Below are 15,355 nucleotides of genomic sequence, written 5' to 3' on the forward strand. Positions count from 1 at the left end.
AACATTTCACTTTTTCTAATGGAGCAGAAGTTCTAAAAGAAAAAAAAAATATGTTTAGCTGAGCAGTTTTGTTTAGTTTTTTTCTTCCTGTGCCTTTTTCTAAATAAATACCTTGCCACAGTTTTCATTGGCAAAATATGACCAAATGCATTTAGTACTTCTAACTATACAAAGCAGTTACAGAACTTCTGGAGTTTCTCATTTAAAAAAATTCCATACAAAAAGGCTTTACTTTACCAATATTGAAATGGGATAAAGCAAATTTCAGTATGGTCAATGGAAAAATTAATTTGTGAACTTCTGCTGCATAGTGAGGTGACCCATTAAATAAATGGTTCTGAAATTTTGCTCATACAAAAGCAACTATATATTTTTAAATAAATAAAAGCTACTATGTACATTATACTGTACAATTAAATGAGAGATGACATGAAATGGAATAAATTTAGGCCTGCCTTTTCATCAGCAATGCTCATATCTTGACTTCATTACAATTTTGAATAAAACCCTCTGCTTTAGATTATTTTTTTTTGTTTTAGTGGCAGCCACATGAACGCACCACCATATTCCTGTATTTTTTTAAAATAACATTGGAACTGTCATCAAAGTAGAGCACGGAGATTGCATTCAGTTTTGTTGGTGCACAGCATGGCTTGGGTACATGATCGGGGAACATCAAGTGAACCTGAAAGACAGATAAATACACAGCTCATATATCAAACAGAGAGGTGCAAGGACAATGTCAGTGCAAAACATGTCTTTGCAATTCAGCAAGGGCTGTGGTCACAAATTTTCCTTGGTTAGCAAGTTTAAAGTGCAGCTTACCTCCAGCACATTTTTCTGATTTCAGTTGCACAGGCAGGGTTATACAATAAAAGCAGATGGAGAGATAAATGAGAAGCAGCCAAGACAGAAAGTTGGTTTTCAGATGAAATTTAGAGAATTGGAGTTAGGCAGCTGCTCAGGAAGACATTTAAACATATTGTCTGTACTATCTTTGCTGAGGGTGAGGCATAGCATGAAGTAAAGGCTCAAGCCCCAGGTCTCACCAGGACCCCAGCATGTGCTAAAATGCTTTCCTGTGGTGGGGGCTCAGTATGGAGGAAAATCTATTGCAGACAGCAAAGACTGTGCAGGCAAAGCCTCATAATGAAACTGTTTTCAGCCTATGAAATGATAAGATGTGGAGTCTCAGACAGTATGAGTGCATTTTAAGGTCTTATCTAGGTATCTATGGAACCAATTCTACTTCCACTGAAATAAAAATCAGTTCATAAGGTGGGTGCCAGCTGGACAGAATATTTGGGGCAGGGGCTGAGGCAGAGAAGTCTTTGTGTTCACCAGGCTGAAATGTATCAATGAAAGATTAAAGCAAAAGAAAATAGTTTTGAAAAGTGTCCCAGAACAAACAAGATCTAGTGGAAATAAAATGGGAGAAATTCAAGTTCTTTGTACTTGAAAGAAGGTTGGATGTAATATTCTACACACGCTGAAGACTTGGAATCTGGGGAGCCAAGAGAAGAAGGAGTTGTAATAGAGAGGGCAACAGATCATTAAGGCATGGATGAAGACTTCAGCAGTAATAGATTTTGCTTGTATGTTAAGGCTTTGTAAATCTGTTAGAGCCATCTGTCTTGCAGTAATATAAACCCAGAGCCTTTGCCAGACAACAGAGAACAGTCTATCAGGAAACAATTTTTACATAACAGTTACCATGAGAAGGCCTTTTGAAATGAGGAATAATAAATCCTGAAGTAGCTGTTTTGTAACAGTTTAGACACACATTTAAAAAATATTTAACAAATGAATAGCAAAGCACCAGAGAAAAAAAATGATTGTGCCTGACCTGGTCAGATGTTTGTCCAGCCATAAATTGTGGGCTTAAATCCACCAGCCCCTGCCACACCTGATGGAAGATCTGTGGCCCCACAATACCCCCTTGGAAGTGATGTTCACAGCCTTTCCAAGTGTTTACCCCAAATTCAGTGCAAGCCAACCTGATAATCCACTGCCTTGCATGACCAGGAAGTCAATGCTACCCCTGTGCCTGTTCTGAGGGTGATGCAGGAGACAAGAAGAAAGTTTATAGAGCTTATTAAATGCACCCTGTCTTTTATTTATATGCATCTGTATTGTCTGTTTGCCTGAGTTTAATTGCAGAGAAACAAGAGAGGGAGAGAGTGAGGTACTGGCCTGTATTTCTCCTATTCTTGTTACAGAAGAAAATAAAAAAGAATCAGTTAAGTTTGGAGGGGTACCAAGGAACAATCACTTCCCACACCAAAGAGCAGGCTTTTTCAGAATGGTGTAATCATTATGGCCAGGAGGTGACTGCATTTGGATTAGGGTGGAGCATATGAATAATTGCTTCCCAAGCCATCCCCATATGCACACCTTGTGTAAATCTGAATTTTTTATAATTTAAACCAGAAAGCATTAAACTACTGCTATCTCATCTAATTTATGTACAGCTAAAACTTAATTGGCCTCATGATTTTTTGGCTGCACTGAATGCGTGTACAGTACATGCAAAGGGAGACACGCAATTCCAAAATGGCCATAAAAAGAGCAAAAATTAAGTATCCAATTTAAAAAATAGGACAAACTACACACATTTCCTAACAATGGGAAAATAACCATTTTTTGGAAAGGAAAAACACACAAGAGAAAGTAGTAGTGAGCCAACTCTTATTTAACAGTCCATAATTGCAGGAGGGAACTCTAACCTGGGGATCTCAGTGATATTGGCAACTTTTCTGGACAATGCTTGTGTAATACTAAACTATTGCTTTGCTGACCTACTTCTTTTCTGCTCAGGACTGCAGATATGCTGTTCTTCATTGTCTTCTAAGAACATTGCTGTATTCCTTGCCAACTGGCATTTTCTGTTCCCTTTCACCTGAACTCCTTAACACACTTCTACTTATTTTCAGCCTCTGACATTTCCCCTTCTTTTTTTAAATCTTGATGATTGGAATTCTAGTATAGAGGAATAATGTTGCATTGGTGACTGGACTTGGAGAAGGTGAGTAAATGAAGAATTGAATGGAAGGGAAAAGTACTCAGCATATGCTGAGTTTTTGAAAATGTCCCTCTCATGTAGAAATATTTGGCAATTTTCACAAACAGACCTTGTTTCCTATCAGAAAGAAATCAAATTTTATTTTTGTTTGTTTGCTTGCTTGGTTTTGGGTTTTTTATTTTTGGTGTGGGGTTTAAATTTGAGGGGGGTGTTTGGGCTGGTATCCCAGGTAGTAACTCAACTCATTTCTCAAGAGGGAAGGTTTTACAGGCCCAGATTTTGATGTGAGAATAAAAGAAAAAGATCATTATCCTTGGACAGAGTCATCAGCATAATCTGATAGTCAGGATACCTTACCATTATTAGTTTAAATCCAACGGAACCTTAAATCCGTGTTTCTCTAATCTCAGCTGAGTGTCTTGAACTTTCCAGAACCTAACTAGGGATGACAGCCCTTTCCTGTTCTCATTTCATGCTGTGACTCCCTCCTTGTGTATTATCTCTCATCCCTCTCCTTCTTAATCATTCTGCTAATACCAGTGCTATTCAGAGCCAGTTCTTCAGCTGGCACAGGTGAAAAATCAGGTTTTGACCAGACTGACCAGACTTTGGCCTCAAATGTAATGACATTTAGTCATAGTCTAAAGGTCATGATTTCTGTAGCTGAACACTGCTGGGCTAGAGGAGGCCTAGCCAGCTGCCTCAACTAAGATCATCTTTTTGGCTGCTCCAGCTGAGGCACAGGACTAACATAAGAATTAGCAGAGGCAGAAAGCTGGCTGCAAATCCCGTTTTAGATGTACCAGGCAGAGCAACAGATCCAAACACACTTATTTTTAAATTGCATTTGTAAGCCAGGCATGACTGAACACAATTTCGTACATGCAAATGCATCTGTTTGCAAAGCTTCACATCAAATTACACTGTAAGAATCTGTGCCAACAGTTGACAACAGAGGTCCACAGAGTGGCCAAGTGTCATCATTTCTGGAAGGTATAACATGTAGATGTTAACACTGAGCTTCAATAAGTTGCAAAAACTCTTGGAAGTCAAACCAGGGGGCCCCTTTGGTTCCTGTCTACACAATTCTCCAGTAATACAACACAGTCTTCTCATGTGCTATTGCATTTGAAATGGAAGTGAAAACTACCACACAGGTAACTCTGAGCAGTTCATCCTCTCTCCAACAAAATCACTAAAGCAGGGTTTGAAATGAGTTATGATTTACCAAGAAATAATCAAAATTCAGTAGTGGTAAACAGAAGACTCAGACTTTGAGCCAAGACACAAACAACTGCAGCATAGGCAACTATAACACAGTCAGAGGCATACCAGAGTCTGAACAATGGCATGGTTTGTTGCATTCATGTGGGCATTGAGGGGAAAAGAACACTCTCCATCACAGTAAAACGCAGCGTAGCCCTCCGGTGCAATAATCCAATCCTAAAACAACAACAAATAAATCCACTCATTATATTTTCTCACTCAGGGAATTTGTAACTATATCAAACTAAGACTTGCTCAATGACAAAATGAACTTCAGAAGGTGGCATGTGAAATGAATGTTTTTGTTTTTTTAAAAAAAAGTACTTGCTTTGCTCATGTAAAATTGAGATGAAAATTAATGAAACCTAAAAATCTGTACTGAATACCAACTAATGAGGCTATAAGGGAGACTGAAGATTAAAATATATTTGCAGAATAATTTTTATTCCAGACTAAAAGTCTTGAGCACTTCTTGGTGCAACAAAAGTAATTAAAATGCATTCTCTTCCTTCAGCACAGTCAGCACTGTTAACTGTATTACTGTGTGAGACAGCGTTGCTAGGGATTACCTGTTGGCACATCAATGAATCATACATTTTCAGTATTTCAAGCAACACAGCATGGGCAAAAGACCGCAAGAGGGAAAATATTTTAAAATGTTAATGAAAGCTGTGTGTTTAGTTTGCTGAATTCCTCCTCTGCCAGGTAATGGAGGTGCTGCAGGAAGGGCAGAGAGGATCAAGTAGCTACTTGGGATTTGTATCTTTTTTTTTTGTATCTTATTTCACCCTGTGTTTCACTGATCAAATATTGTACAGCGTAGCTCTGGCTTTCCAGCTGAAACTTTTAATTCTTACAGTAGCGTTTGTGTTAAAATTAGATTTTCTTTTTTCTTTGACTACTGTGGCCACTATGGCCACTGATCTGAGAGCCTAGCACATATTGTAGCATACCAGAATTTACTGTTAAAAAAGACAAAACAAAACAAACCCAAACCAAAAAACCTGTTGATATCTGAAAAAAACCCCTGTAATCAAGAGACAATGGCTCGTTTGTTCAATGGCCTGAGTTCAATACCACAAGCCTGCTCTGTGGCCCTGCACAGGGTAATTATGCTTTGCAGACTTGGGAAAACAGCCTCTGCCTACTTCTTCAGGCTGCTGTGGGGATAAATATACTACAAAATATCAGAAAGGATAATGAGGCCATATGAGAGTCTGAGCTAGATACATAAAGGTTGAGCTGTCACTAAAAAGATAGCATACTTTTGCTCCTCATGGACTTGTCCTGCTCCTGGAGAATGGTTTTTAAATAATTCCGAGAAATCTGAAATGCACAGGCAACCATCCCTGGGTTCTTACCTATATATGCAATAGTTAGAGGTTGCTGAAGGCCTTCTTGTTCTTTCTTTATAGAGAGTTCCTTGCTTTCTGGAAAAAACCCCTAAATTGATCTCTATTTTCTTTTCCCACAATGCCCTGCTTCTGACTTCACGACCTTTTACTGTAAGTATATTAACTTTTTGTTACTGTATGGCAGAAATTATATAAAATTAGCTATGGTAACATAAAGATCACTGAGCCTATTTTCCTTAGGGACATAAATCCAAGATTTATTTCCCTAAGGAACGTACCCCAGTGAAATCTCTATGACCTGCAGCAGACAGCACTTAACAAGGGGGAATTAAATCTGAACTAGTCAAAATTGAAAACTTTTCATTACTTGATGTGGAGATTTTGGTTTCATTTAGAAATTCACTCAACTCTTGAGCAGTAGTTTAAATTTATCTTTATGTGAATGAATCCATATCATAAAGTCCCTAATGTATGCAATATATTTGAGAGCAGAGCTAAAAAAAGGTAAAGTTATAGTGATAGCAATATTGATAAGAATTTGTTACAAAATGCATTTAAAGAATCTGTCTCTCATCACTTTAATACCAATTTCCATAAAGAAAGCAGAGTGTAAATAATGGGGGACTTTAAAATAGATTGTCCCAGTTTGAACCATTAGGAAAGAGCATTTATAATCTTACCTGCCATCCTAAGTCTCGGAAACTCACATAAAGTTCGTGTTTCTTACATGCTTGCTTTTGCTCGCTTGTGTTATAATCTACAGGAAGTAAATAACATTCATAAATTATTTGGAAGCATTGCTAGAACTGACAAGCTTTAGATATTTTTGAGATCCTTACCAAGCTGTACAAAGGAAAGGAAAACCATACTGTCATTTATACTCCTAGGGTAAGTTGTAAAGGCAATGTAAACCCGGAAATATGGAATCAGCACAGTCAGACTGATACAATTTCTGTGCACTGGCAAAATACTGCATATATTCCCAGTGTTAGGGGAAACAGGTTTACAAAATGTCTATTTGCTGACCAGCTGAGTAACACCTCTGATAATATCCACACAGGTAATCAAAGAGGACAAGTGAGACCCTGATCCAAAATATCAGGGAAATCATCTCTAGGTTGGCACAGTTTTAATTACCAGGTAAAGAAAGTAGCCGAGTTCAAAAGATGAATTAACAGCAATAAAAAATGTCCTGAAACAAGGGAATTTTCTACAGTATCTTAGTTAAACACATAATGGCACATATTATACTTCTTAATTTTTACCATATATTCTGGAAATATTCACCACTTGATGATCTTTAGTTGCTAATACTAATGTAGACAAGTAGACTAACAGGTGCTTTTTAAAGGACTGAAAGCTCTCTGTCAGAGATGTGTCAGGACAGAAGGACACCCAGAACCTTCCATACATGCTTTTCCATGACAACCTTACTCCTGGAGAAATTCTAGTGCTTGTTCCTTACTGCTCCTAAGTAACAGGAAAGGAAGGGAACAGGATCATGCCTTCATCACATTAGCCCCCAAAGTTGGTTTATACAGCTATTCATGTGGTGCCATAAGTGAGGCATGTGACAGAGCAGGGAGCACAGACTGTCTCCTCTGTTTCCAATTCAAGAATGCTTAAGGTGACTTTTTTGAACCAAAATAACCATTCTGGGAAAAAAAAAGTTCACAACAAAAACAACAACAAGAAAAAGCAAACAGACAAAAGTCCACAAAACCCTGAAAATGAAGACATGGAAAAGTAAAACAAAACTTTCAGAAAAGGAATTTTTTAGGCACATTTCCTTTTTAACATTATAAGACTTGAGATGGAAATGGGAAGGTCTCTGAAAAATTTCAGGTTAATTAAGATTCAGAGAGAAACTCCTTTTTCACATAAAATTAAAGTAACTTCCACAGTCTGTTAACTAATCTGTGTAGCTCTTCACCATCCTTGCAGAAAACTCTTCCAAATATATGGCCTAGAGGAGTTTTTCTGCAAATTTGTCAAGTGCTTCTTGTCAGCCGTCCTGACCTCTGCTACCATTGCTTCTCTGGGTTTTCTTCAGCTTCTCTGTGTCTTTCAAAAGATGTGATGTCCGCAACCAAAAACAGCATAAAATAAAGTAAAATAGCTATTCAGGCTTGTTTTCTAGTAGTATTACCCAGAATATGAACTTTTCAGTAAAACCACACTGTCAAGTAATCAGCTTCCAAACTTTTTTTAATGTATTCCTGCCTCGTCAGCCTTAGGAGTCTGTTGTAGTTTTACACATCAATGAATAAAGAACAGATTGTGGATGAGGATGATGATGAGAACTGCAGCATGATGGGGCTGCAGCAACCATGGTAGAGTAAAGGTTCTGAGGGATGATATCCACAACAGCATTGCAACCTGTTGCAAGTCAAGCAAATGTGGCACAAATCCACTGTGGTTGTCTACTGAATTCAAATTCAAATAGGAAGCAAAAGTAATGTGTAATTGGGATGAACCACACAGAAATAATATAAACATGTTACCTGGGAAAACATAAGAAAATACAGCTTTGTTGTTCAGTAGAGCAAAGGGCCTAGCGACAAGGACTCAGCAGAGGTTAATGTAGCCAGTGATTTCTTTGTCTTGTTTTTTACTGGCAAGATTTACCCCCAGGACTCCCAAGGCCCTGACCCTAGTGACTGACGCTCTACCCACAGTAAAAGAGATAGAGTTAGGAGTCAGCTAAGCAGCTTGAAGATACATGAGTCCATGTAAGCAGAAGGGATGAATTTCAGGGTGGGGAATGAGCTGACCAGTGCTGCAAATTCACTTCCTGCCCTTTTTGAGCATTCATACACCAAAAGACATTTCCGATGATTCAAAATGGAAAATGTCACACCCATCTTCAAGAAAGCCAATCAGCTTAACCGCAGCTTCTGGGAAGTCTTTGGAACAAATTCTCATGGAAACTGTCCAGGCACACAAAGAACAAAGAAGGTGTTTTGGGAAGAGTAAGCATGAATTTACTAGTTCAAACTGTGCCTAACCAACCTAACTGTTTTCTGCGATGATCTGACTAGCTTTGTGGGCTTTTGAAGAGCTCTGGGTGTTGATCCCTTTGCTTTTAGGAAGGTTTTGGATATGGTCTCCCATCATATTCCTTGAGTCAAATTGGTCAAACCAATCAAAAACTTTGATAGGTTAGAGTATTTTGATAGGTAAGAATATAATGGATGGAAACTTGCCTAGGCTTCTGGGCCCAAACAGTCAGGGTCAGTGGTACAGAGTCACTGGTTACTGGGGTGGTCCCTAAAGGATCAGTGCTGGTAGTAGCATCCTTTTCAGTAGCTTGGACAATAGAATAGAATGTGTTCTCTGGAAGTTCACAGAGGATATGAGATGTAAGAGGAGTGCTCCATCATCCAAATTAACAATAAAAGGTTGGACTGCACCAGACCCAGAAGAAACTCAACAAGACATCATTCAAAACAGACAATTTTTTCTTTTACTGGTAGCATGCTCTTTGAATAGGCTTTTTCTTTATTTTTTAAACAGGCTGTGTACCTACTTTCTATTGAATACACATGGGCCCAATATGACTCCCAAAACTGTGTCAAAAGCTGTCCACAAGTCACAAATGTGTCCATTTGCAATACTAGATAAGCGTCAGAGATGTTAAGCTAGGCTTTTTAAGCTATGATTCCTCAAATCCTCATGGTTTTTAAAGACAAACACTGTGTTCTTTCTTATGGTATTTTCCTAGCCCTTCAATGACCGCCATTAAAGGATCTCCACATAGAGCTGGTTATGTGCTGCCATCTCAGATACTTTTAGTTGTCCTAGGGCATGCAGGGTCAAAATATACACCCACATCCCATGGGATATCTATGTCTTTTTGGAGAAGCAACTAGAAGCAAGACAGGATGCCCTAAGACATCACAATTTTTCAAAAATCCATATGCCTTTATACAGCTAAAATCCCTGAGTCATACCTCGTGTTGAGTTGTATGTAACAATCCAATGGGTTTTGCACACACTCTAGAAGTAAAGGTAGTTAAAAGTAAAGGAACTTTAAAAAACTGGAGCTGTGTTCACTGATCACTCTTCACACAGTTCTATATATTCATTTTCACTAACATCTGTGCCCATAGGAGATGAATATTGAGCTTTTCTGTCTCAGCTATTAGAGGGAATTTAAAACTCATACATATACAATAAAAGCCACTTTGCAAAAGAACTGTGACTGAAAAATGTGGAAAGTACGCACATGAGAAAGTCAGGAAAGCCACAATATGTTTTTTTAATAGCACAGAAGCAGGCAAACAAACGAAAGCTGAAGATTGTGGTTTTGCCAGCTTTCTCTGCAGCGATAGTTTCATACTCAAGAACATGTACAGAAGTTTTAGGGCCAAGATGTAGCAGAACATCCTCCATTTAAAGGGGAAAATCTGAATAATACATATGTAAATCATTGCACAGATGTCATCATTGTTGTGATACTCTGAGCCATCTGAATATAGGTTCAGATGATGTGTGGTCACACCAGAACACCTGATAAAACAGCCAGCATGTACAGACTGTAAGCCATCTAACCCATTCACCTACGAAGAAAGTGAGACTCGGGAAAGTCTGAATCCTTCCCTGAATTCTACCTTTCTTGTAGGACAAATGTTGTGTGTAATATAACATTTTATATAAGTATCAAATGTGACATTTATAATAAGATCTGGTGCTAAGGATTCAATTTCACACACTGTAGCTTCAAAGCCCATATGCTTATTCTGTCAAGAATCAAAACCATAGGCTATTGTGATTGAGAAAACATTGTTCCTCAGTGGAATCTAAATCCCTACATAGCAGAAAAAGCTGTGGAAAGAGGTCAATAAAATATATGTATAAGAAATTTAATGAGATTTTTTTTTTCAGGGGAAATAAAGACATAAAAACATGCTTATACATACTGTTGCAAAATACTATATTTTGAATCAGTTCATGTAACACCAATCAATAGCATACACATAATTTAGTCTTAAGTATTGTTTCTTTGTTTTATCTCCATATGAATAAAAATTATGTAGCTTTGTTTTTTAGTTTCCTGGTGTAAGTCACTATTCAGTATTTAAATGTGGCTATTCTCTAGTGCCCAGTTACACTGTAACTCTTTTCAGACAATGCTAAAAAAGTTAAAATTTAGCCAGCTTTTTTTTTAGGGGAGAGTTATGTGGCTTACTTTGTAAACAACCTGCCTGGTCTTGTTTTGGTTTGGGGACTTTAATTTTTATTTCTTCTATCTATAGTTCAACAAAAATAAAACTAGGTAAATAAAAGAGTTTAATCCTCTGTGCATAGCAGACAAGTAGAGCTTGAATGCTAAGCTTAATTCTGTCTGTCTTTACACTGCATTGATGTCATCTCCTCTTGAAGATCTTAGCAACACAGGGGTGGTGACCCCAAGTCTGTCAACAATTTCCCAGGTGTTATAATAATAGATACATAAGATTTTATTCTCTTATATTGAGATTGTGTATATGAGAGAATCACAGAATGTTAGTTGGAAGTGACCTTAAAGATCATCTACTTCCAACTCCCCTACCAGGGGCAGGGAGTCCCCTCATTTCTACTAGACCAGGTCTCTTCCAACCTAAACCATTCTATGATTTCATGAAACTTCATGAGTAATTTTAAAAATGTCTTGTCCTTTGGAAGGGAAGAGCTGGGTTGTCTGGTGGAGCTTTCCTTTTTGACAAGCTGAGAACACAGTAAAGCAAATTGATGAAATCCAAGAACTTAAAAAAGGAAAAAGAGGGTGGCAAAATACAAAATGGAAGAGGCAAAAGAAAGATGAAAAAAGGCAAGAGCAAGGGGAAAAGGGAGAAAAGAAAAAAGAAAAAATAAGGGGAAAAAAGGAAGAGAAAACAAAGAACAAAGAAGCAAGGAGGAAGTGAAGACATGATTGTGATAAAGTTGAGACTGATGTATAGAAAGAGAAATATTAGAAGTCTGTCATATATGAATGACAACATGCCTATCTGGGCCTGGCTACATTACCTCTGGCTATGTAAGTGAGCATTTTCCACTGTCAGTGTCTGTCTTACTTGCTGTAGATACAAGGTCATGGAAGAAGCTTAGAAACAAAATACCTACATCACACAATTATCTTTGCTGGTCACTGTGTCAAGTGTCTTGCTTCAAGGAATGAATGAGGATTGAATACAGTCTATTGACTATCTTCCATGAGAAAGATGATAGGGCAAAATTATTTTTTTCCCAAAGACTTTTGTGTTTAAATATGAAGATGTGAATTTTACTTTCGAAGTTCTGCTCATTACTGAAGCTGTAGAGAAGTGGGACAATAAGCCTTCACCACAAACATAAAGGGATGCAGTATGTCCTCTAGATCTTGGGCTGGAAAGAAGAGAAAGAGCATAGCTTTTCTCTGATAGCAGACTCTCCATATAGAGGGACTATATTCTGAAAAAAGTCAGAGATCAGAGAAATAAGAAAATGTATAGTAGAGGTGGCCTTTAAGTCCTAGCAAGATGCATGTATTGTACTTGAATATCTGTATAAAGGCTTTGCCCCGGGAGGTCCCGGTTGTCCTCGATGGGCTGCAGCTGTGATGTCCTTAATTGGGCTGCAGCTGTGACCAATGAAGATAACTGGGATAAAAGGGGGCAGGGTTAGCCAGTCAGGGAGAGCCTTAGAAGAGCCCTGAACTAAAAAAGAGCAACATACAGAAGAAGGAGTCTGTGCTGTGAAGATCTGCAGCCATAAGAACATGCTGAAGAGGTATAGACTTTAGAAATCTGATAACAGCAGTATGAGACTCTAGAAATAGAACAACAACAAACATGTTTTTTTCTCTACGTCTTTTTTGCATGCTGGTGACATCTGGACAGAATCCCTATATTGCCTTTGTAGCCTTCAGCATTCTCATCCACAATATTTCAAGAGTATTGTTGCAGTAGTCATTAAAAGAATTCTGGATCACCCATGGTTTGATGTCCAACCAAATTTTATTTGTGACATGGGGATTGTTGAGGCAAACTGCAAGGCAAGAGCATGGAATGTGGCTTGCTACAGTGCAGGAACTACACCCTCAAGCAGTTTTGCCACAGATGTTGCTATGTGAAGCTGTGGTCACTTATCTACCTTCAGCTTTGCCATCTTTTCCAGCCTGCCTATATCTTAATGCCTCCCTCTCCAGGCAATGCTTCTGATTTTGATACAATTGCATGTGCAATTGCTTCTTAACCTGATTTTCTCTTAACAGTATGGTTTTCTTGACCTGCAATCTCTTCTGAAAGATATCTGCCATGGATTGATCTATGTAGTGGTGTACTCTATGCTTATGTAGACCTTTAAAAGATTAGGAGAAAATTTGTTTCTTAATACCCATTTCACTAGAGATGTTCTGATTTTCTTATTTTATAACAGGTCTGGAGAACAACTGGATGCAGAGACAAGGTTGAAAAGTATTTTGAGACCTACAGGCAGCTCTCCCTGAGGTAATTCTTATGTCAATACAATGTGATAAGGTTGTGTTTTTCCCAGGTTAAGGCAGCAAGGAGCTTTGGCTTTCCTGTTATAATCAATGGGGCTTAAAAAATCTGTTCATTTCTCACTTTTTCATGCACAAGATACATAGGATTCAATCTGAAAGTGTGATATTTATATTTAGGTATCTTGCATGTACCATTTACTTAGGTGATTATCCCTTCACCCAAAATAATGTGATTCTCAAAATCAGCAGACTTTCCAGAGAATATGAAAAATTATTTAAATAATTTCTTTGATTTCTTTAGCAACTTAGCAGTAATTTTTCGTTGTTATGGTAAAGTTTTCCTTCTGCAAAAGATCTGGGAAAGGCTTTTTCATTGTATTAGAGTAGTCTTAGCCTGTCTCTGTCAAGGTTCTGAGATGCATATAAGTAATGCATATTGCTTATAACATTTCTCCTCAAATAGGTGAGTCCCACCCCAAGGTTAAATTCCTTCCACAAAATATTGATTTGCTTACTTTTAGACTTCCATGGGATTTAAGAACAGCACTTATATTAAGGCTTTGATATGCTGTTATTAAATCTGCCATGCTTCTAGAAAGAAACACTTTCACACCCTTTTCCCAAAAAGTAGAGATGTTTGTTCAGAAGTGAGAATATTTAGAAAGTGACTTTGTGCCTTCAGCTGAAAGGATTGTTTCAGGAAAAACTGGAGCAAAATTTATTCCAGGCTCTAAAGCAATTAAGAACATTTTTATGTGCACTATTGTCCATATCTTTCAGGTAAGGGACCAAATTCACTCCATAGCAGGATATATTTTATGTTTATATCATTACTTGTCAGCTGGTCTGAACTCCTAAGCAGTTAACAATTTTGCAGATTGGTTTAGCTTCCTCATTTCCAGTATTGACTTTTTAATGTTACATCTTGCCTTCTTCAGCTGAGGCAGTTTTGCTGAGGCTTGCTAGACAAGTAGTAAGGGTGCAATCCTTTTCCTCTATTTTTTACTTATGCATAGCAAAGACATCATCCAGTTGGATACTGTGTAGGCTTAGTTTCAAGCTCAGACACAGACTTTCTTAAACTGCTTGGTCATTTCACCCTCCTGAGGCCCATGATACATGTAATTGATCTGACTTACAGAAGGTAGATCGCACCCAGGGCCAACATAACAAAAGGGGAACGGGAACACTGTTTCTGGCAGTTCAGCCAGTGAGCAGCACCTTTTTGAGCTGTTGTGACTGTATTGCATTTGAGCAGGTGCCCATACCTCCCATAAAAAGACTGCAAATCATAGCTCTATCTTACCCCCAGCGCTTGGCATCCTAGAGGACTCCTGTTGACTACTGGATTTGTTGCGGTTCTGATTTTTCCTCTTGTTGTTGGCTGCTCGGACAGAACGGAAAAGCACTTCGCTTGCCTTGAAGAATGCAACCATGAATGGTTGCTTTGACTGAGGCCCATGTCTTCCTACCAGACCAGCAGATTTAACATTGATACTTCGACCTAAAAGCAAGGGAAATTAGAAGTTAAAAAGTGAACTTCTGCCTCTCCCAAAGCCCTAGCAGGAGTTCAACTGCTGACTAAATCATAGCAAGGAATTTGCTGCAATCCTGAATTGATATGATTAGGAGTCTACCCACATTTTGTTTAACAGAACTTAAAAAGACAAAAAAGCTAAGCAATTTGCAAAAGTTTCAACAGCTTTACAGATACAATTTTTATTTCATAAAATTGCAGTCTCTGTGTGCTATATATCTTATTCATTACAGAGTATTTTTAATTCAGTCTCATATACATCTATAGAACTGAAGAATAAATGAGGCCCATTAAAGTCTATTTTCTATAGAAAGGATAATGTAATGAGGTCTTCTAATTTTGCATCGTTTCAGTGGGATGTGGAACTTTATATCCCCCAAGCAAACCAGTAGCAAATGGAAATGTAAATAATAAATGTAATTCTGCTTTACAAATAAATATTGTGCAGTGTTACTCAAACAGATGTTCATTCACCAGTGAAGGTAGGAAGCCATTCAGTTGTTCAAGAGAAAAGAGTTTGAAATATGTGTATTATTGACTCTGGTTCTGTTCCCAGGGGATGTGCATATTTCTTTAAAATATTTGTTCAGTCAGGACTGTGTGGTAACCTCACTATATTATGTGGTCTAAACCTCACTGAAAGAAAGGAAAGCAAAACAAGTCACTGAAACTGCATCAGTGACATTTTAGCAAATAAACCCTCACTCTTA

The 15,355-nt window shown here is 38.0% G+C and overlaps 1 protein-coding gene across 2 annotated transcripts in view; it reads right to left on the reverse strand.

Annotated features, from left to right (window-relative positions):
- Positions 1–535: 535 nt before the first annotated feature.
- BMP5 (bone morphogenetic protein 5) overlaps positions 536–15,355 on the reverse strand; it is a 54,580-nt gene continuing 39,760 nt past the window's right edge. Inside the window, exons 4-7 of one of the 2 annotated variants that reach the window (XM_036380596.2) lie at positions 14,415–14,612; positions 6,324–6,400; positions 4,355–4,465; positions 536–685 (exon numbers count right to left, since the gene is read on the reverse strand). In XM_036380596.2, the coding sequence (XP_036236489.1) occupies positions 536–685; positions 4,355–4,465; positions 6,324–6,400; positions 14,415–14,612 (536 nt within the window). The remainder of the gene's footprint in view (positions 686–4,354; positions 4,466–6,323; positions 6,401–14,414; positions 14,613–15,355) is intronic. The other variant, XM_036380597.1, reaches the window with a different exon arrangement.

This window comes from Molothrus ater, chromosome 3 (assembly GCF_012460135.2).
Source record: "Molothrus ater isolate BHLD 08-10-18 breed brown headed cowbird chromosome 3, BPBGC_Mater_1.1, whole genome shotgun sequence".
Lineage (NCBI taxonomy): Eukaryota > Metazoa > Chordata > Aves > Passeriformes > Icteridae > Molothrus > Molothrus ater.